This window comes from Triturus cristatus, chromosome 3_1 (assembly GCF_964204655.1).
Source record: "Triturus cristatus chromosome 3_1, aTriCri1.1, whole genome shotgun sequence".
Classification (NCBI taxonomy): Eukaryota; Metazoa; Chordata; class Amphibia; order Caudata; family Salamandridae; genus Triturus; species Triturus cristatus.
Window position 1 is genome coordinate 397,380,887 of NC_140583.1, and position 24,285 is coordinate 397,405,171.

The window sequence follows — 24,285 nt, forward strand, 5'->3', positions numbered from 1 at the left end:
CACACCTATACACCCTTCTATCCCAGCTACCACACATTTGCACCATCACTTACAAACAATATACAACTCTATCCTACACCATTAACCAATCCACTCATCACTAACACAACCAAATTCCGCACCATACTTAACTATATCCCATCCACACACTCCCTGCTCAAATTACTCCTAACAGACCCCTTTTTGTCACTAACAAACCTATGCTCAGCATTCCATCTTTTCATCCACCAACACCCTCCTCTTCATTCTACCACAATAACATAACTGCAGAACACTTACACTCCACTGAACCTCACATTACCTCTTTCAGCAATTAAATCCAACACAAACACTCATACCTAGTTCATCCCCTCTTACACACAACATACACTCTATTCAGAAACACATCACCACCCTTTTTAGCTTACAACTTCCACTCACTAACAATACTTACCATACAAATACATCAACACCCCCTTTCAATACTCCTCAAAAACAAAAAAGAACACACAACAGCACAACAACATCTCTCACGCATAACACCTCATAATACTTTATGTCACAAACTACAAATATACACAGACTCCCACCTTCTAGACTACACAAATGATACACACCATAAACAAACTCCAATGCCAAGCTTTCTCTATTCCCCCACATCTAGGCTATCAAACTATCACACAAAATCGTATAGGCAAAAGAGGAGGTGGCCCTTACATACCTCCACCTAGCAATGCAAGATTCCCAAACACACTTCTAGACACAGTTTCAAACCAAATAACACTACACTCCAACCTGTGCATTCTGAATGACCACAACATTTGGTTTGACAAACCCAAAATGCCCATCCAAAAACAATCAGCACTGGCCTAGATGCACTGGACCTACATTAGATTGTCCACAGACCCACACACATGGCTGGACACATCCTAAATGTGATTTTTGAAAATACAGAACTAGTTACGTTTGACACAATAACTCCACTCACATGGTCAGACCACCATTTTCTTCCTTTCCAACATAAAACAACACAAAGCAACACACCTTAAACTACCTTACTTGCATCCAGCGACTGACCGTGGAACAAACTCAATTTCGAACACTTAGAAATACAGCTAAAACCCAGTACAGATCTAGACACAATAAATTCTGTTAAAAAACTATGTTAGTGGCTACAGGGAGCTTCAGATATCCCAATACCACAAAAAACTACACAAAAGAACAAAAGAAAACAGGCACCTTCGAGAAATACATAGATAAAAGAGATAAAACAACAAATTAGAAAGCTGCAACGTGTTTTGCTCAAAACAAACGCCAATCAAGACAAACTTCGCCTACAGAAACTTAACAGGTTATACAAGTCAGCTAATAAAAAAAGCTAAGAAAATGTACTATTCAGACAGAATTCAAATTTCGTAAACCAGATTACCAAGCAGGAGCTCATCCCGTTACTCAAGATTTCACAGACAAACTGGCAAATCATTACACGGACAAAGCAGACACATTGGACTCCTATTTAAAACAAAGATAAAGCACCAACCCTTTTCCACAACAAAAATCCAAGGATACTCTAACCCAGCCTCTCCATTCCTTCTAAAACATTTCACAAGATGAATTTAGGGACCTTGTCAAAGCAAGCAGGTCTGCAGGCAGCCCTTCTGAACCATGTCCACCACAAAACTTCAAGAGAATTATTATAACAACCTCTGCTGCCACGCCAATAAGAAGAATCATCAACACTTCCTTAACTAAGGGAATATTACCAGAACAGCTACAAAAAAAATAATCATACCTAAGCCCATTACTAAAGAAAACAAACCTGGACCCGCTGAGCCCCGACAACTACAGATCGATTTCAAATGGCTTTTTCCTGGGCAAACTGATAGAAAGAGCAGGGTTCACCCAGATGTCACAATTCACTGAAGATAATGCCATACTTTCAGACTATCAAACGGTATTCCGTCCAGGAAGAGGCACAGAATCTGCCCTCGTTGCCATCTGAGATGAACTTAAGAACACAGTTGACTGCAATGGGGTTGCTGCACTACTTCTCTTGGACCTCTCTGCTGCCTTTGACACGGCCTCTGATACAAAGACTTTACAAAGCCGGCATAGAGGGGACTGCTCTAGACTGGATCACATCCTACCTTAACAACAGAACTAATGTCGTCCATACCCACACTCTTCTCATTGAAACCATACTTCACAAAAGTAGGGGTCCCTCAACGTTCTATCATCTCACCCATGCATTTCCACATCTACATGAATTAATTACCGGCACTGATCAATCAATGTCATCCCATGTTAGAGCTATACAGATGAAACACAAATACTCCTTCAATTGGAATGCCCCAAAGACATTGGAAACTCACAAATTTTCAGCTGTGGATAAATGGATAACGTGGAGCCATCTCAAATTGAATGCTTCCAAAAAGGAAATATTCACGTGTAGCAATCGGAAAAATTATGACCCACTCGCTGCATGGCCTGATGTTCTGGGAACATAGCCTACAGCATCAAAGGAAGTAAGAAACTTCGGAATGACCATGGACTGCAAGCTATCAATGAATGCCCAAGTGGACAAACTAGCAAAATCAAGCTTTGTTACTATAAAAACTCTGCGAAGCATCTTCCCCCCACCTGGGATTTCCACACAAGGTACAGGCTCTTGTTCTGTCTAAACTCGATTACGCCAACAGCCTTTACCACAGATCATCTTTAACAACTATGAAAAGACTACAAAGGATACAGAACTCTGCTGCTAGACAACTCTTACATATAAAGCTGCAAGCCCACATCTCCCCTGCCTTGAAATCCCTACATTGGTTACAGGTTGCCAGAATATCCACATTCAAGCTGCTTTGTATAACCCACAAAGTGATACATGGAACAGGACCTCTCTTCATCAGGAATAAAATCACAAAAAACATTCAACAAAAGAACCTCTGCTCTAGAGTGGCACCTCGCCTCAAGATCCCACCGTACATGAAAAAAAACATGGGTGGCACATTCTTCTCTGTTCAAGCAGCAAAACTATGCAACTCTTTACCCCGAACATAAGATCCACGAATAACCACCACTACTCAAGAATTGGCTCTTCCCCACATAACCACCGTACTCAAAAATAAATATACAGCATTTCCCTCTGTATCTAAGCATTTATTTGGACTATAGATTTGTACCTACATGTGTATTGCTTTGCATAAACGTGTATAATTATGTTTTTTAAAATATATATATTTGTTAGTTAGTTCTGCTTAAAGAATGTACATATTACTTACAAGTACATTATTCTATATTTAACATGTATATAAGGGACTGCATACATAAGTACATCTTTTTATCAAAACTATCTACAATTGTTTCATTATTGAATTACAAAAAATGAAAACAAATAAGGAAAATGTTACTTACCCAGTATGCATCTGTTCTTGGCAAGTAGAGCTGTAGAGTCACATGCTATGCATAGATCGCCATCTAGTGTTGGGTCTGGATGTTTGCACTTTGTTGTTCTTCGAAGAAGTCTTTTCAGTCACGAGGTAGGTGACTCCTCCTTTCATGATAGTGCGCATGGGCATCGACTGCATAGTTAGATTGTTTTCTCACTGAGGGTGATAATAGAGTTAGTAAGAGTAGTAAAAAGAGATGCTCATGAATGCATGTATCTAAGTAAGATGTCACTGCAACAGGTATAGGTACCCGGGGAGGTGGGTGAGCACATGTGACTCTACAGCTCTACATGCCAATAACAGATGCATACTGGGTAAGTAGCATTTTCCTTTTGCGGCATGTGAGCTGTAGATCACATGCTATGCATAGACTACAGAGCAGTTATCTCCCAAAGCGGTGGCTAACCTGTAGCTGTTGCAGTAGTCTGAAATAGTGTACGTAAAACTGCTTGGCCCACACTAGCTTGCTGCTAACACATCTACACAATAGTGTTTTCTGAATGTGTGAGTTGTAGACAATGTCGCAGCTTTGCATATGTCATTTATGGGTATGTTTCCTAAAAATGCCAGAGAAGCCCCCAGTTTGCGTGTAGAGTGTGCTCTAGGGGGAACTGTTGATGTTAGTTTTGCTTTTGCATAGCATATTTGAGTGCATTTGACTATCCACCTTGCAATACCCGTTTTTGATATGGGATTGCCTTTATGCAGTGGAGCAAAAGAGACAAAAAGCTGATTTGTCTTACGGAAAGGTTTTGTCCTCTCTATGTAATAAAGTAATGCTCTTTTCACATCTAATGTGTGTAGGGCACGTCCTCCCACAGAATCTGGTTGAGGGAAGAACACGGGTAGCTCAACATATTGATTGATATGAAAGGCAGAAATGACTTTAGGAAAGAATTTAGGATTGGTTCAAAGAACCACTTTATTTTGATGCATTTGTAAAAAGGGTTCTTCTATAGTTAGTTCCTGAAGCTCACCCACTCTCCTTAGTGATTTGATAGCTACGAGGAAAGCTACTTTCCATGTGAGGAATTGCAGTTCGCATCTGTGCAATGGCTCAAAGGGTGGACCCATTAGTCTAGTGAGAACAATGTTGAGATTCTACACTGGAGCAGTTGGCTGTCTTGGGGGGAATGACTCAAGTCCCTCCATAAAAGCTTTGATGACAGGCACCCTAAAGAGAGATAGATGTTGTCTATTTTGGAGGTATGCAGCTATTGTAGCCAAATGTAAGCATATGGACGTGTACGCTAAATTGAACCGTTGTAGTTGTAACAAATAACATGTTTTGAACAGAATCATCAGGCAGGTTGATGTGATTGTTAGTACAGTATATTACAAACCGCTTCCACTTTGCTGTGGAAGGACGTCTAGCTTCCTTGATAATATTCATGTAGTCTGGCGGTAGATTAAGGTAGCCAAATTCTAGGACTTCAGGTGCCAGATCACCAGGTTGAGTTGATTGTGGTCTGGATGTCTTATGTCTCCATGGTTCTGTTTGAGGAGATTGGGTGTAAAACGTAGTTTTTGATGAGGAACTACTGACAGTTCCAACAGAGTTGTGAACCAGGATTGACGTGCCCACGTGGGAGCAACTAGGATTAGTGTTATGGACGATTGTTTGACTCTCCCAACCACTGATGGAATGAGTGGGAGAGGCGGAAAAGCATAAGCAACTATCCCTGACCAATTCATCCATGGCGCATTGCCTTTGGACAATGGGTGTGCATACCTGGATGCGAAGCTTGGGCATTTTGCATTTAGATGTGTGGCAAACAGATCTATGTCTGAAAAGCCCCACATTTGGAAGAATGGGAGGAGAACTTGAAGATGCAGTTCCCATTCATGGATTTGTTGCGTCTGACAACTGAGCAGATCTGCTATCAGATTATTTACTCCTGGAAGGTTTTTCGCTAGGAGAAACATTTTGTGATGTATGGCCCATTTCCAGATGGTCTGTGCTAGCTGTGAAATCTGGAGAGAGTATGTCCCCCCCGCCCCCCTGTTTTTGTAAATAGTACATTGCTGTCATGTTGTCTGTACGAATCAAGACAGTTTTCACTACTAAATGAACTTGAAACGCTTTTAGAGCCAGAAAAATTGCTAGCAGGTCTAGATAATTTATATGGAGCTATTTCTGCAGCAAGCTCCCCATACCCTGAATTGTGTGGGTTTGGAGATATGCTCCCCAACCTGTCAGTGATGCGTCTGCTGTTAGTACTATCTGTGGAACCGGGTCGCTGAAGGCCGCCCTTGTAAAAAGTTTTGTGTGTTCTACCACTGCAGTGAGCGATGGGTGCGGCCGTCTACCAACACTAGATCTGATAACAGACACTGAGCCTGGTTCCACTGACTTGCTAAGCATTCCGGTAGGGAACGCATTTGAAGTCTTGCGTAAGGGACTATTAGAATGCAAGACGCCATCATTGCCACTAACTGCATGAACACTGGAGCTGGTAATGAGAGTTAAGGCTGAAACTGAGATAGCAGGGCCTGAATATTTCGAGCTCTGGCCGGAGTTGGGTAGGCTAGAGCTTTTTGTGGGTCTATAGTAGCTCCTAGATATGCTTGAGTGGTGGATGGTTGGAGATGGGATTTGGACAGATTTACTGTGAATCATAGCTGGTGGAGCAACTGCACAGTTTTTTGTGTGCGTCGTAGACAGCTGTCGTGCGTGCTGGCTTTAATGAGCCAGTCATCTAAGTATGGAAAGACGTGAATGTATTGTCTTCGTAGATGGGCTGCGACTACTACCAAGCATTTTGTGAAGACCCTCGGTGCAGTTCTCACTCCGAATGTGAGCACCTTGCATTGATAATGCTGGCCGGCTTCCACAATCCTGAGGTATTTGCGGTGCACAGGGTGTATTTGGATATGAAAGTAGGCGTCCTTTAAATCCAGAGTGGAGAGAAAGTCGCCTTGCTGAAGGAGCAGAAACACTTGTTGGAGTATTACCATATGAAAGTGGTCCGACAATGTATAGATTGAGTTCTCGGAGGTCCAATATAGGCCTGAGAGAGCCGTCCTTTTTGGGAATTAGACAGTAGAGGGAGTACACACCTGTCCCTTGGTATTGTAAAGAGACTGATTCTATAGCAACTTTCTGTATGAGAGAGAGAGCTTTTTGCTTTAGAGGGGTGAGATGTTCTTGTGACAGGAGGTGTGACCTTGGAGTAATGTTCGGTGGAGTAAGCGCCAGGCAGTAACCAGATTGGATAATTTGTAGAACCCATTTATCTGATGTAATCGTATGGGTAGAAATCGGGAAAGACAACCCCCGATGGGAGTGGAATAATCGGGGGATATCGAAAGTGAGTCACTGTTTGTTATTTGAAGGGGAAGTGTGTGTTGAATTAACTCTGCCTCTTCCCTTTCCATTGTTTCCTCTCTATCCACCTCTAAAGTAACCTCTTGAAGAGGGCGACTAAATGTTGCCCTTGTAAGAGGAGGAGGGATATTCTGTAGATGTATTTTTGGAGCCACCCCAGTAAAATGATCGACGATAGGATCCCCTGTGGAAGGTGATTGTAAGGCCCCCATGGACTTAGCAACCTCGGTATTCTTTTTCATTTTCTCCAGCGAGGTATCAACCGCTGGAACAAAGAGGTGTTCTTTATCAAATGGTTGGTTAAGAATAGAGGCTTTCACTTCAGGTTTGAATCTTGAAATTCTTAACCAGGCATGTGTGTCTGCTGCATCTAAGGCACATCTGATAGAGGTATTAGTTATAAGTTTACCTTCTTGAATAAGGTCGTTAGCTCTAGACTTATGCACATCAGGAAGAAATTGAATGAGCTTCTCAAGCTCATCATAATGAGCCCTACCGTATCTAGCTAATAGAGCCTGAGCATTGGCAATGCACCAATGATTCGCTGCTTGTGACGCAACCCTTTTGCCCAAAGCATCAATTAATTTTGATTCTTTAACAGGAGGAGGGGCTTCAACTGTGGTCTGTGAGTTTGCTCTCTTACGAGCATTGGAAACTACCAGAGGGTCCAAGGGCAACTGACCTTTAATATATACAGGGTCAGTAGGTGCAGGTTTATATTTCTTCTCTACCTTGGGAGTAATGATTCTTTCCATAACAGGGTCTTTAAAGATGTCATCAGTATGTTTAAGCATACCTTTTAGCATTGGTAATGTTTGGGTAGCCCTCTGAGGGGAACTCAGGGTTTCAAACAAAAAGTCCTCCTCTAAAGCCTCCTTATATAACTCTACCTCATGATATTGTGCAGCTCTGCTAAGGAGCTCAATATATCCAATATTGTCATCAGAAGGTCTGGACGGATATAAGTCAGGGTCATTATCCGGCTATGGGACCGTGTTGAATGTGTCCTATGGGTCAGTATCCTGTGGGATATACTCATCCCCATCCCCTGTATCCTGTAGGTCAGGTGATAGTGGTGGAGGAGAATGTGTGGGTGTGATGAGCAAATTTGGATCAGTGGATGAAGGAGGCTGAATGTAAGGTGGAGAAGGGTTAGTATCCACATTTTTCTACTTTAGAGGAATGTGGTAATCCTCTGGTATGGCCAATTTCCTTTTAGCAGGTAATTTGGCATTAATGTGTCCAGTTTCTGGATTAATCACAAGTTTATTTGTTTCGGATCCGAAGGCGGAATGTCGGACCCAGGGTCTGTGGTTGAACTGGTTTCTTTAGATGCCGTTTTCTGCGACGTAAGCTGCGGCTTTGAAGGTTTCGGCTCCCAAGATTTCGGCTCCCAAGATTTTGTCTTTGATAACACTGGAATGGAGAACAGTACGTGTTTCGATTTCGGTGCCGTAGGTGTGGGATCGACACTGGCATGTGGACGAGTACAGCCCAAGTCGGAAGGCTTTTCTTTGTGTGTCAGCGCCAAGCCCGAAGGCAGGGCGCTCAAAACATTTTCTCAGTACCGACCTTGGGGCGAAGGCAGAGGAGTGACCAGAGCCTTTTTATGGAGGAGGTGGTAGGGAAAGGAAGTCTCTGTACTCCCAATCCGTTGGCCCGGTGTGAGGTCTTTGGTATCTGAGTCAGCTTCAGACACGGAGATGTGTACCTCCTCGCATTTGGCTTCTTGCGCGTGAGATTCTTCATGTTCGAAGTCGTCTCCGATGAGATCCGCTGCAGAGCCACTTTGTTGATGCATTTCGTGACTTCGAACCAGACGATCATGAAGCGTCTGCTTCGATCGAAACAACCGACACGCATCCCAGTATTTCTCGTCGTGTTCCGGGGATAGGCAAAGGTTGCACACTTCGTGCAAGTCGGTGCGCGGAAACTTAGTGCGACACCCAGGACAGAACTTGACTGGAGTCCGTTCCACCAACCGCTATCGACCCTGGCGCGGGAAGGCCCAACAGCCCTCCACGAATCTTCTGATCGAAGAATTCGGAGTGTAAACGCACCGCGGAGAATGAGAACCTGATCAATAAACAATACCGTCGAGGGTAGTGGATTGCGCGTCGAAGGGAGCCCGAAAAACGGTGCCGAACCGGGGCGCAACAATTCACATCCGATGGCGGAAAAAACAATCTGACTATGGAGTTGATGCTCATGCACACTACCACCGAAAGGAGGAGTCACCTACCTCGTGACTGGAAAGACTTCTTTGAAGAAAAAAAAGCAAAGTGCAAACATCAGGACCCAACACTAAAAGGCGATTTATGCGTAGCATGTGATCTACAGCTCACATGCCTCGAACATTAATTTAAAGTACAACAACACTTGAAAGTCTAGAGTTTATTAAATGCAACTTTAATCTACATACATTGCCTTCCATGTACTCATGTATCTTTATATTTATTACTTTGCTTCTAATTCAGCATATCCAATGCACTACCCTATATCTCATCCTATATCTATCGCAATATATCCTCCACCTTCACTCTCTCATTCATCCCAAACCCCATACCACTACAATGATCACCATAATAACCCTTTCAAGACCCTTCCCTCCTTGCATCATTTCATACCTCTTTTACCATTCAGATCTCCCAAACAAGCCTTTCTAAACCCCTCCCTCCGACTCTTCCCCCTCCACCTCCCCATTCGTCATCCCAAACCCTCTACTACTGCTATGAACTCGATAAAATAAACACTTTCTAGACCCTTCCCTCTCCTATCCCTCCACCATTTCTTTCCAATCCAAATAACAGACTAACATGTCCACTGCTCAAATTATTTCATATTTCCCTACAATAATTCACCACAAATCATTTGTTGGTTCCGGATTAGTGTGCTACTCACCCAACAGTGCCTTAACACCTCATCAGGGGTAGCAAGCACTGTATAAATACAAACCATTTCCCTCTTCTATCCTTCTCAATCCAAATAACTGACTGACATATCCACTGCTCAAATTAATTTCATATTTCACTATACTAATTCACCACTAATCATTTATGGGTTCCGGAGTAGCGTGCTACTCGTCGAAAAAGTACTTTGACGCCTCGTCAGGGGTAGTAAGCGCTATATAAATGCAGTTAGAAAACAATACAATACAATCTTCCAAAAGCCCTGGATGGCTGCCAGCACTTCATCAACCAGCCAGCATACTCCTTGTGGAGGAGTCACTTCCCTGCAGCCTGCTGGCCCCGACTGTGCTGTCCAGTTCAAGAATCTGCTGACCACCGGGCCCACTGACGCAGTTTCCCAGGAAGAGGTCAGCATACTCCAGGCGGTCAGATCCATCTCCCCACCAAGTTTGGAGATACCAGGACCCGCCCTACACCAATACCCGAGGTACAGGAGCCTGCTGCAAGCACCAAAGCTTGTTTGTGTCATTCCGAAAACCACCGCCGTTAAAACAGACCTGCAGGTCAAGGGACTTCACCAGAGGCCAGCTCCACACCACAAGTCATCTTGTTGTGCAACAAGAACCATGGGAGCCTCAAACTTGATGACCCGCCGGACAAAACACCTATGCACCTGAGCCCCCCTGCCCTAGTTCATTGAAACCGATGGTGTGTCTGTGGCCCCAAGAGTTGAGCTACTGGACACCCTAGGGCAGGTAAAACTGAACTCTTGGTGCCTTCTTGGACCCTGGCCCCAACTCACCTTAAGTTCGGAAGATCAATCCTGTAAGTCATTTGTAAGTGACCCTATGCAGTGAATGTATATCCCGTGGGATAACTGTACCGAGTTTTGGGGTTCATACCTCAAATCCAACAGCTTTAATTTTCTGCTGTAAATTTTGATAACGTCTAAAGTACTTACCCGATTACGAAGTTCTTGGTGTCTAGAATTCTAAATTATTTTTCTAAATTGGTCTTGAGTTTCTTCTTGAGTGTGTCTCATTTATTGCCTCAGTGTGTACAACAAATGCTTAACACTAGCCTCTGATAACTCTAAACTGCTTGCCCACACTACCACAAAAGCGAGCATTTTGGATTATTAATTTAAGCCCTGTAAACCATTAAGGATCGTCTGGACTTTCTACATAGCGTACCTAATTTTGGTAAACTACAAAAAAAGCCATCTTCCTACAGATCACACCCCTAAGTTTTTGGGCTGATGCTGCTGGTTTTTCGACTCAGTTATGCGCTTTTTCTTCAAGCTGTACTAGCTGTGGATATACACAGCATTTAAAGGTAAATACTGGTATAGCTTGATGAAACCAACTCCTACTACAGGGAAACTCCACATTATACCAGTCCAGACATATCACTTGGTGGCAAAAACAAAGGAATTGTTTTTCATTTATTCCTAAACCACCCAGTGCCCAAACAGACATAAATACACACAAGTAGTTGTGGCTTACGTATCATTGGTTACAGAAAATATGGGGGCTAGTTTTTCCCATTAAAATTGAGGAACTGATTTATAAAGCACTTCACATTTGCTGAGAATTCCTCAGAGTTGCAATCCATTATTTCTGTGCTTTTAATGAAGACAAGCAATACACTAACAAATCCTTGCTTTAGTCCTAAAGAAGTAAGGCACTTCAAAATGGCTTTTCTACTTCCCCTTTACACAACTTTTGCTGGACATATTTTTGCCTAATTAGACCTCACTGGTAAAGCCTAGTTCAATTTACTATGTGTAGGGAACTGAAAAACCTGGCATACCCTTCCTACTAATGAGACAGACGAGCAGAGAAGGAAAGTTGTGAATTAGTGGAAACACGTTTGGGTCACACAGCTCCAGGGCACTTGGGGGGGAAGACTATCAGGCGGATATAAGGAAAATGAAGCAGAATGAGTTTGTTAGGGGATAGAGCTAATGAAAGGAAATTGGGGCCAAGATATGCTCAAGTAGGTTTACTAAAGACCCTGACCAGTTTACTGCTGTAGGTCATTGCTCACTCCAGCTTTACAGCAATCCTACAGAGGTGTTGGGTAGGACAGACAATAGGACAGGGAATTTGAAACAGAAAGAAATAAAGATGGAAAGGAGGGAGGTGGCAGCATAATGGAAAACAGGGAGCAGGTTGTGATTTTATATGATGTACCCATTTTCCTGATAGGTGTCAAGCTAGCTACCTTCAGTCTTATTTATACCAAATATCAAATGACTGATGAAGCAGTAACGACAAAAAGAAGGAGGAGAAAGAATAGGAGAAAGAAATAAGAGACAAAAATGGAAACAGAAATCGTTAAGCAAGATGGGTATCAAGTTTGCTATAGGGAATAGGTTGCTATGAGTGAAAGGACAGAATGGTTATTTAGTGTGGTGGTGGAAAAGACAACAAAAAGGGTGAGTGAAAGAGGACATTAAATAGCAGTTTCTAGCATGGCCAGACAAGCCACAAATTGCTCCACAGGCGTCAGTAAAGGAGAAGAATGTATTAAAATCTATCAGACAGCTGGGAAAGAGAGAAAGTGGTCTAGAGCAATAGTGCTGGGTTGATTATTCTTCAAACTATATCAGATAACACTCCTAAATAGTGTAGTGTGCAAGGGTTGTAAATGCCACCTCACAATCAAAAGGCAGGAGCTTAAAACTACAATTGACTGGGTGTGATATAGATTTAAATATCTCACTGCTTAAAATAATAATGAAATAACTCTTGGTTCCAAAAGTGAAATATGCCTCACAAATCCTTTGACAACTAACCTGTTTTTCTATCTATTATTTACTTCTGTTTTTTTCAAAGTGATGCCGCTCTAGAGCTTCATCCTTTCTAAGGTCTATAGACCTCCATACTTTTTACCATATAGCGTTAGATTTCTTGAGTAATGTTTGATGGTGAGGGTGTTGTAATAAAATCTTTTCTATCATGTTCAATCTTTTCTATCATTTTCCACCAGCATCATGACACCAGACAAGGGACAGATTATGGCACATTTTTCACTCTAATGTCAAAGAACATGAATGACTGCATTTTACAAATGGGTAACCAATTCATTTTATACAAAGGCTACTCCTCAACAACCATCCACTTTGCAGGAGCAGACCATGTCTCTTTAAACAGGTTGATAACTCTACAAACATCTGGTAAGAACAAGTTCACAGGCAACTAATGGCATGTCCGATTTTAAATGCCTTCAAAATTACATGACAAAGGCAGTGAGGTTGAGAAGATCCTAAACGAATAGCAGCAAGTAAAACTTACGAAATTTGTTACCAGTAAAAAAAGTAAACTGCAACATTTAATTACGTACCTGAAAGTTAATTTGGTCTTAAACACGGCTTGGCCCTGGAGACCAGTTCCCTGTCTTATAAACAGATGGTTGTGGTCCCCCTGGAGCGGTGCTTTGTAAACATCAAAGACTTCATTACCCAAATGTAATGACATGCTATGGAAAGAAAGAACAAAACAATCAGCAGGAAATATTCTACATGTATTTGTTATGATTCTTGACATTTTCATGACCTTCAAGACATAATAATAGATAAAGATCACTGATGTTGCTCCAAAGCTTGGCTGTTAAATATATACTTTAATTTCTGAAGTTCATGTAGTCACTGGTGTTATTATTCCTTACCAAAACCTTTTTAACACTATCTTTCAGTAGGATAATTGGTCTGGAGTGCAGTATCACATAGTGTCATGAGTTTTACAGGCCTGTGCACTCATGGAAGTTGATCATTAGGTGCTGGTTCTACAGTAGTAGTTATCAGCCTGAGAGCCCTTGACGCTCTTGTTAAAAGTGAATAAGCCCTTAAAGCATGGCTCAGTGGAGGAGATGTAGGGTGAAGCAGAGTTCGGCACAAATATCAGTGTTGCAATAACATGTGAACATCCAATCAGAGTGGGAAGTAAAGACATCTCCCTAATTATCTCAACTGCTTCTGTATTCTACAGACATCAAAAACATGAATGCTTCTTCGTTGCCTATGTGAAGTTCCTTTAGGCATCTTTGGAAAAAAAACTATTAAATGTACTTGAAATGTGTAAATTAAGATTTAAAGTATATATAAATATTTAGAGTGCACGAATAATAGAAAGTTAACAATGAAACGATATTGCAACATAATAGAGTGGTAAACCTGGGCAACTGGCTAAACTCATTACACACAGGTGTGCCAGAGCATCGCGAGTTAAGATGACAGCCTTCAAGGCTTGAGTGGCAGGATGAGAAAATCCTGCCTTATTCCTCCGCTGAAATATTCTTCTAACCAGAGCTGCAATGTTTCAAGAGACTAGACAGCCTGGGGCCTGCGTGAGGTCACGGCAAAAGAGCTGGCTCCACTGGTGCGCTGGACAGTGTCGTGGGGACAGCGGTGACTGAGCCTACTGGAGATCAGTAAGCCCGACTGTCAGCAGAAGGAACGGCACTGGTGAAGTCTGACTCTTAGACAGAGGATATCATGAAGCGGCGGGACTCTAGAGACATCAGCAGGTCTTAAGGGCACAATGGTAATGGGGCAGCGAATCAGTGGGGAGTGCTGTGAGGGGTGCCTGGTTGGTCCTGAGAGCACTAGCTTGTGGGAGGGCCAGCTGGTAGAAACCTTTCCCTTGAAGGTGTAGTACGCAAGCTAGATAATTCATAAACTGCTGAATATCTATTATATATTAATTCCTCTGAACGTGGACAGGGGTGAATTATTAACTGCACACAATACAAAGATTGAGGCAACTTATTTATTAAGCAGGGTGCAGGGAGCTGGCTCCGTAATGGTGGACCAAAATGAGGTACATTATGTATAGTCCAGGAAACCCTTGGTGTTTTACAGAGGCAAAAATGTTAACGCTAAATGCTCTCTTTTGTGGAAGTGAGGACGAGCAGTTTTAGGCTTATTAAAGGGGAGTGCTAAGCATTTGTGGTACTCACAGAGGCAACAAATGAGATCACTCAAGAATAAATCCGAGACAAATTTAGAAAAATAATTCTTGTTTTTATATACATTTTGATACCATGAATTTTGTTATCCAGTAAGTACTTTTTCAAATATTAATTTTGTACAGGTAAGTAAATAGTTCTCTTGAATACGTCGTTATGCCGCAATGCTTCCCTATGGGAGAAAAGTCATCTGTTGCATACAGTTATTTGTGAACGGTTTCTGGTGGTCTCCTCTCGGGACTTAATGTCGTAGGGGGCCAAGGTCTAAAGTACTACCAACAGTTAATAGATACCTGCCCTGGGACGTACGGGCGCAGAGGTGCTGGTCGGTTTGGTAGCTGTGTGCACTACGCCATTGGAAAGAAGGGGGGCCACCTAGAAACAGGCAGCAGAGGGGAGTTGGCAGACAAGTCTTAGAGCTCCCAGTGGAGGGCTCCGGTCACAAGGATCCTGGGGACAGGAGGGCACAGCAGGCTCATCGGTACCCGGGCACTTGGGTGCTGATTGGAAAGTTCAGCTGGGCTCTCTGCGTCCTAGGGCCTTGCGGTTGTAGGTCTTCGCCGGTTGAGGGTGTAAAATCAGGACAGCTGGGCCACTCTGGAAGTAGTTCTCTGCAGTGATGACGTCCCTCGACGGCTGCTCGATCTCAGTGCAGTGGGAGTTCGGATCAGACTCTCACGGGCTCTCTTTGCTGCAAGGGGTCAAGTACCTCAGGTATTGGTCCTGTGCGACTCTGGTTGGTCATGGTGTCCTTTCACTTGGTGGGGGAACAAATCTGACCCTCAGGAGAACAGGATCCTCTTCCTCGGAGGCTGCTGCGACCGTCTGGCTGGGGAGCAGCAACTCAGTAAACTGGACTTTGCGTTTTCGGTGCCTGTGGACCGAAGTGGAGTAGCTCCTCTACTCAAATGGAGATTGCTGGCTATTTGTGAAGGGCTGGAAGTCTACTGAGGTTCTTGGAAGCTGATCAGCTGCAGGACGAATTGCGGGTAATGATTCTCGAGATGGTGCAAGCAGGCAGGGCTTGGCGCCAAAAGTCCATAACAGTCTTAAGTCCTCACTTTCCTTGCGAACTTGTCTTCTTTCTTGATCCATCGAATTACAGTTCCTGGTGTCAGGGGTGCCACCAAAATGCTCAATTTAGGGGCGTTACGGGGAGTGACAGGTAGTAGCCAATGAGCTACTTACCTTTAGGGTGTCTACACGCTCTATATGACCACTTCCTGGGAAGTGGACATAAACCTGACCCAGGGAGCCTAATTCTACCAAAACTAAGATGGAAGAAGTCTAAAAGTCGCATCCGCATCAGGTAGCTCACCTTTTATTCTTTTTAAACCATTTTTATTAGTTTTTCATATTATAATGCATCACATGGTACATCATAGAAAAATGTATTTCACAGTTTACATTCATGAATATCAGCAGGAGTAAATGGTTCATTACAACATTAACAGTACCTAATAACATATTTAACTTCAGATCTCAGCAGTAGAGCCAGTCTTTCGGATGTCTGTATTGCTGTACTAATCTATATTACAGTTTATGGGTCCCTCTGGTTTCAGCATACACCTACTTCTGGCATGAATAAGAATGTTTAGCTTCTTCCCCTACCCTATTTGTGAGTACGAAGGGGGGGGGGGGGGGCTGAGGAGAGTATGGGCACATGCCCCCTCGCATGAACGTCCTTAGTGTCAGTCTACTGCCTATTCTTTTGATGGGGTATCAGGCTGAAGCAGCAGCTCTCGCAGCATGTTCTCCCGGAGCCTCGCTATAGGAATTCTTTGTAACCCCCTGACCTCTTCTCGCCGCAGTACCACTGCGTCAGCCCTACCCCATTTCAAAGTTGCAGCCAGCCAGTGTCGCGTGTTCAGGAGAGTGTGTGCCTTCCAGTGCATTGCTATTAAGCGGTGCACAGTAAGCAATGCCAGGTCTATGAACCAAGTAGTTACCTTTTGGGATTTCCGTCTTCTATAGAGGCCAAGCATTACCCCTTTAATGTATGTAGGTACGTGCAACCTGTCAGTGTTGCTAGTGTGTCTGTAACCGCACTCCATAATGTAGCCGCTGCTGGGCAATCTCACAACATGTGCATCACATCCACATTGGGCGTGTGGCATCTGGTGCATAGGTGGGAAGCTTGAAACATTCTATGGAGGCTGGCCGGTGTCAGGGAAGCCTTGTGCAATAGGTTATGTTGGCTACATTGGAACTTAGCATTGCGGGATAATTTCAGTGGATACTGTGGGGCCCTTCTTTGGGAGTCAAGTCCCGGCCTAGGTCTCTCTCCCAACTATTGTGTGTCGCTAGTAGTGGGTCAGTCGTTGTGTGCGCTAGCATCTTGGCAAACCAGGTTATCAGGCAACGGCTATATCACATGATGTGTAAAGGGGATGTTGCTCCGGTTAAGAGTCAGTGATATAATTCCATAGGCGGCCTATCACATATACCAATCTGCCATAGGTCAGAAAATGTCCCGCCGGCAAGTCATATTCCTCCTGCAATTGATCGAAGCTCTATCCCGAAACAAAGCTCCAAGAGTACCACTCCGGCGTCTGACCAGGTCTCCAGGCCATTCCACTCGGAATGGTGTGATGGTACTAATCCGTATTGCCAGAGAATAGGGTACCAGGCATGTCATAACACAGATACTCCTGCAAAAACTCACACCGAAAACAAACCAGATTGTTGGCCACACGGGCCATCTCGGACCCTGGGAGTAGGGCCTCTCCTTTCATTGGCTATGCTCTGGCCACTGATAGTCTGCCTACCTCATTGGTCTGTCTACCAGCCAGAACCAAAGAAGTATCCCCGCATTGACGAAACAGCTGGCACGTTTTAGGTTATGGGGTGTAAGTAACACGAAGGACGCTTTATCCGCTACGGTCCTCAATAAGCCTCTTCCTCGCGTCCCGGGCCACAGATTGAATCAAAGGCGTCAATGCGGGCAAAACAATAACGCTAATAACAAAGATTACGAAAAAGGTATAAAAAGAGTCGGGACGATTATATCCCATGAAAAGAAGTAGTGCCTACTGATTTACAGTAGGCTGCATCAAAGAAAAGAGCAAGGAAAAACGGATCAAGACAGGAGTAAATCATTGAATATTGAGTGAGAAAACCCCTATCAATGGTCTTGAGAAAGATAGCGGCATAAAAGAAAGCCCATCGAAACGAGTCGACGCATAGGACATACACAATCCAGAGAAACGGATATCCACCTATAGAGATAAAGAGCTTTAACATCCCATAAGTGGTTCAATTTCAGTAGTGTTTTTGGATGTGTAATATATGACAGAGTGTAGTGTCTTTTTTATGGTGTGTTTTCTCTGTTATGCGGGTTCATAAAGGGGTGGTTTTATTTTAAATAATTCTTTTTATTTGACCGTTTCATGATTGTGTAAGGAATGAAATCTTATCCTATGGTTTTTTCTGTACACTTCAAAATTTGGTAATGTTTTTTTGATAAAATTCATTGCGTAGATTAGCGCAAAGTAGGGACTAGAATAGATTGTGTTTTTAATTATGATGTATAATATGTTTCATATACAATAAATGTCAATTGCTTTTTAACTTGAGTGTGTGAATATCATAACATTAAGTCACTGAAGATTGTATCATTGTATATACATTCAAGGGACTGCTAGTAGACACTTGAAAGAGTATCCTATTCCCTTGAGCTTCACAAGGGGTCTCTCTCTACTTTCTCATACCAGCCAACCACCACACCGGCTGCTAAAGTTGTGCTGCTAGGTAAGAATATTCAAACTTTGGCACTCCCAGGCCTCCTCTATCCATTGGCAGTTGCAGCTTGCGCAATGCCACACGCCTCCTCTCCTTGTTCCATATAAACACTCCCAACATCGCACGTAAGGCATGAAAAGTGGATAGTTGTGAAAGAAATATAGAAGCCGGGGGAGAAGCATCATCTTTGAGAGATATATGTCCCTTTACTGTAAGTGGCAGAGTACTCCAGAATGTCATCTGTGGACGGAGAGAGATGTGAGGTTCCCACCTTAATACGTGCTCTACAACTTATTTCCTGTGAGGGACTGTTGTCCCGGAGTGGGAAACCGCATGATTTTGCCCAGTTAACACTAAGTCACGATGCCCTCCTAAAATCTTCAATTATGCCCGCAGTATCAGGGATCCCCATGCAAATGTCACGTATATACAAGAGGACATCGTCCGCATACATAGAGACTATGTGCATTTAATCATTTAATTGGATGCTACATGTCTCTCCTCTGGCAGAGCCGTTGAGCCAAAGGCTCGACTGCCAGAGCAAATATTGTTGGTGAGGGGGAACAGCCCTGTTAGGTGCCTCTACTTCCCGGTATCAGGGGGCGAGATAAGCGGACCCGTTTTCACTCTGACTGTAGGTGCTGTGTAAAAAAGCCTGATCAGCGCTCGCAATCTCCCCGTTATGCCCATCTTTGTCAGTGGGGAGAAAAGGTAGCCCCAATCAATGGTGTCAAATGCCTTCTCTAAGTTTAATACCAGACATGCAGCAAATGGCCACGGTGTTGAGGCTTGCTCCATCACTGGATATAGTCTTCGGACATTAAGTGTGGTGGACCTATCAGGGATAAAGCCGTTCTGATCAGAATGTACCAGACAGGGCATATGTTCTATCAGTCATACTGCTAATACTTCACTCAGGATTTTATAATCCGTTCCTAGCATTGAAAGCGGGTGGTAAGAGGTAAGTTCTATAGAGTCTTTGTCTGGTTTTGCCATTGACACTAACATGGACTCTCTCATAGACTGCGGGAGGCAACTCTCATCCAGGGCCGTCTGGTATACCTCTAACAATTTACGGCGCAGCAGCAACTCATAGGCCTAATAAAACTCTGGGTAATTCGTCCAGGCCCGGAATCTTTTGTGTTGCTGCGCCCCTGATGGCACCACAGATCTCCTGAACTGCGAGTGGGGTGTTTAGTTCCTCTCTTCCCAGGGTATCAATAGTAGTGAGAAGGCTCTATTAATGTCAGATTACATAGTGTGCATGCACGCTGGTGGTTCTCTAATAATTGTGGTGCTACAGAGGAGCCAGGCCAGAAGCCGGTCTGATATGCACGAAAGTCATGTTAACAGAGCGGCTCTATTAGCCGTGCAAGACATTCCAGCGCCTACGCCAGGGTGGGATTCGTTGTGGGGTCATCTCTAGCTGCAGACTCCTCGGTACCAAGTGATGACTCAGTCCGCATTAGGTCATTATGTAGCTCTCCTGTGCGCCCTACCACTGCTCTGATACCGTGCCCCCTCACCACAACTTTCAGTGCCTCCCACTCAACTAGTCTAGAGTTGGTTGTGTTCCAGTTATCATCAAAGCAGTGGGCAACAGTTTTGCACGGCTCTTCTCGGAAGGCTTGATCTTCTAGTGTCACTCCCACGCCCCCCCCCCCCCCCATCTGAGGTGGACCTGTGATCAGAGAATGTCCTACTCAGCATCCATTACTTGCGCCTGAACTGAGAGATGACCGAAAATGTAATCTAATCTGACAAATCCTGAATAGGTTGTGGTATAGCATTGCCCTCACCAACGCTTTAACAACTGAACCTCCTCTCCCTTTGTTATGGGAGGCTCTTCGGGCTTGACTGTACCCATGAGGCACAGGGTCAAGACTGATTTGCATATGGATGGGTTTAAACTGGAACAGCATGGGGAGCAAAATAAATGATGGATTTAGGCCCGATCTCTGTTCTGGGGTGAACGTTTGACATTGTTTAACATTCTATCAATCAATTGTTCTTTTTGCATTTGTCACCCCGAGTGGGACGGGTATGACCGCGCGTGATATCCATACCCTTCATGCCACTGGAATCAAGCTAGCCTGGCCGATGAGGGATGAAACCCCGAAACCGGTCCTAGGATGCTTGTTTCTGGTCCAGAGAGGACCTGACCTGGCAATTCGGGCTGGACTTTTCCCATGGGGAACAGGGTCAAGACTAATTTGCATATGGCTGGGTTTAAACTGGAATGGCATGTGGAGCAAAACAAACCTGATGGTTTTAGGCCTAGATATCTGTAGTGGGGTGAATGTTTGACATTGTTCAACATTCTATGCATCAATTGTACTTTTTGCATTTGTCTTTTTCCAGTCACGTCAAAGCAGCCCAGCTTAGCCTAGCCAACGACACATTCGCAACCCCTCAGCACCCACGAGTCCTCCTCCCAGGCACTGTGATGTCTTCGGATGGGCCTGCGTGCCTCAGTCCCCACCGGGGTGCACGCTGGGCAACGCACCCTTCAGCGGTTCACCTACCACTCCCCACCCAGGTCTTCTCTCGGGTGCTCTCAACTCCCCGGACCTCTGCCACCCAGGGTCTGGGCCTCTCTGGGAAACATTGTTTACAACGCGGGGATTACATCGCAATGCCATTACATCGCGGTTTTTACAACGCAAGTCGTTACAACGACTTGCGCTAGATGGCGCTCTAGGACAAGGAATAGTATAATTTACTATCCAACACCTTCCCTACTGTACGTTGACTGGAGTTGGAATAGTAAATTATACTACTCCTAAGTCCAGCGCCCTCCAACGCAAGTCGTTGTAACGACTTGCGTTGTCAAAACCGCGATGTAATGTACCGCGATGTAAATGTATGCGTTGTAACGTCATACATTCGGCCTCTCTCCACCAGTAAAGACCTGATGCACCTCCAGGCCTAATCCATGCAGCCTTCAAGTTGCCGCTCGTCCCCCCTCGAGGTAGGACACAGGAGACTACCCTGCCGGCATCCCAGCCTTAATGTAGCTGGCACAGATTCTGATGCATCGCCAAGACCGGTACACATATCGTTTCTGGGCGGTTCGGCTCTGGTTACAGTGATGTGTGTCAGATTGTGGGTCTCAGACATGGAGCTACTCTTGCTCGCGCCCGCCATCTTCCGCGCTTCAGCCACACACATAATGTAGCCCACCTTAGGGGTGGAACTAGCCTGAGAGGGGGACACGCCCCCTGCCTAGATCATTTTCCTGCCTGGCCTGATGCCAAATGGGCCCAGGGCAAGGGACGGTATTTCCCCTGTCTTGGGAAGCCTTGGGTCGCATATAAAAGGCAGCAGAGGCCTTTGAAGCCTCCTGCTTTGATATGCTGATCACTTAGCCACTCCGCTTGGAGGAGGTGACAACACCTGCGGCTGGAGCAGGCACTGTTTATTCCCTCAGAGAATGCAGGCTTTCACCTGCAGGAGGTCAGAAACCTGGCTGTGGTGGCAGGCTGGTCTACATGAATCATTCAGCACACAAGTAGTCGGTAGGTTTTCAGTTGGGAAACCTCTGGTTGCATGTATTAATAAATCCATAACTGGAATCAGCGGGGTTTTATTAATACGAGATGTTTGATACCAAACATCTCTAGTTTCAGTGAAGCCATCATGTAGCTGGGGAACTCGTAAACACCCGTGTCCAGCACATGTACTCAAAATGGGTTACCTGTTCATTTGTAATGTCCAAGAATCGACTTAAAATAATAATGCACTAAGTTTGTCTTCCTTAGTGTCCCCCTGTTGCACTCCGGTTCGGTTAAGGTAACCTTTCTCAAATTCAAAAAAGATCTACAATTGTTCACTATTTCTTTATCCAGAAAGATTTATTTTTATTGGATGTTACAGCATCACTATGATAATTCTCGCATGTGAATGTACATCTTGTAAACTACTATTGGTACATCTTCTAAAATACTTATTGGTATCACATATGTTTTGCATCTCGAGCACCGACACTTTTCGATTTAACGCCGGAAAATAACCTTCACAGTTTCGAGTGTCGCACCTTCAACTAAATAGACTCCGATATTTTGAAACAGTGGTTATTTTCAAAGTACCGGTTTGGTATCACCTAGGGTAAACAGTCCCCTGATGAAGGGTCTCCGACCCGAAATGCATTGGGATGGTTTAAAGGAGATGCAAAATATATGTGATACCAATAAGCAGTTTACAAGATGTACATTCACATGTGAGAATTATCATAGTGATGCTGTAACATCCAATAAAAAGAAATCTTTCTGGAGGAACAATACATGCTGCAGCCCTCGGGGACCTTCTTTAGCCTCTTTGTCCTATTTACCAGGGGTACCATTTACAAGAGAATTATAAAGGGTGCTAACAGTACTGTCAATTGGGGGAAGAATTCTACAGTTTTAGGGAAAGAGATCTGGCACTGGAGACCTGGACAGCATGCTGACACTTGAAATCTTCTAGTTGCTTACTGTTCGCAGCCGTTTTTATGACACCTTGGAGCAAACAGATAAGAAACAAATGAAGCTGGAGTTCAGTGGTTGCAAGGATAACAGCAAGGCCGATGAAAATACTGGGGGCATGATGGAGGAAAAGGCTGAGGTCACTACTACAGACATTCAGCAAGATTTTGAGATGATTTTCCTGGAGCTGAATGAAAGTATGGTAGAGTTTGGAACCAAACTGATGCATTATACTGCGGCTTGACAAGCACGGATAGACCAGGCTGAGCAAAAAAAGCCTGAGACAATGAATACACCTATTGTATTTGAATGCTTCAGCAGCTGATGATCAGTGTGCTGGCCAAAGTAGAGGAGCTGAAGTGGTGCTCTAAGGGCAACAATATGCATATACTGGGCACAGTGGAAAATCACTAGTGAATCTCTTTGGAAACAGTGCATTTTCAGGTCACCTTGCATTGGAAAAATGCACGCAGCCCTGTCAGCTTGACCACACCTGGAAGGCCAGCTATGCCCCATTATATTGCACCTACAGTGAAAGAGACACAGTGTTGACATCAATAAAACCCTGCAGAACCACCACTGTGTAAAATACATCAGGTTGTTCTCAGTCTAGCTATGCATTGAGCTTTTGGAAAAAATGCATTGGTACAGTGCCACAGCGGATGCCAAAGAAATAATTGATCACAATATGCCTCTTGTAGTAGACCAGGTAAACAGACATATTAGTTTGGAAGTCAGGATGCAAAGGGATCCCAGAACACTCAAATGAAGCAGCTTCAAAATACTAGCATGGCTTAAGAGAACTAAGGAGTTGACTCAGCTATGTACAGCAATAACTGATAAATCATAAGATTGCAGTTTGATTCTATAGGTGTGGTACAGATATTTGCAATGTATACTATATGCATCTCAGCAGGGTTCCTCATTAGTATAAATCAAGAGTTATCTGAAGCGAGTTACTCGGTCGTTGATTGTGAGAAAAATGAAGAAACTCTTGAATGCATCTTTGAATGAAGCTGAGCTGAGCAAGGTTATTGCCCACTGTGCTGAGGTCAATGAGCGTGGGTCAGACAGGTTCATGTGTGTGGTCCTGAATCTGTCAGCCATGTAGGAAGAGGCATGGAGAAAAGGCAGATAATTAAAGAGCTCCTGATAGTTCTTACTTCAAAGTACAACATACAATAACATTTCTGTGACAATTTCTTTTGTTAATCATAGGTGGAAAAACCAGGTTATTTTGTTTTTCTAAGAATGGTGAAATCTTTTTTGACATGAGGGTGCTCCAAACTAACCTGCCATCTGACCATTTAACTATTCGGGCATTGCTATCCTTAATTTCATTTCCTTCTTCATCTCGCCGTGTTCTCCATCTGATTGTGTTTTCAACCTGGAAAAACAACAGACATATGTATGTAAGCCCCATACAATGTACTATTTTTCCTACA

General features: G+C 43.9%; 1 protein-coding gene across 1 annotated transcript in view; it reads right to left on the minus strand.

Annotated features, from left to right (window-relative positions):
• LEO1 (LEO1 component of Paf1/RNA polymerase II complex) overlaps positions 1 to 24,285 on the minus strand; it is a 271,615-nt gene that overhangs the window by 74,311 nt on the left and 173,019 nt on the right. Inside the window, exons 7-8 of the mRNA XM_085644182.1 lie at positions 24,133 to 24,227; positions 13,014 to 13,148 (exon numbers count right to left, since the gene is read on the minus strand). Of these exons, the coding sequence (XP_085500308.1) occupies positions 13,014 to 13,148; positions 24,133 to 24,227 (230 nt within the window). The remainder of the gene's footprint in view (positions 1 to 13,013; positions 13,149 to 24,132; positions 24,228 to 24,285) is intronic.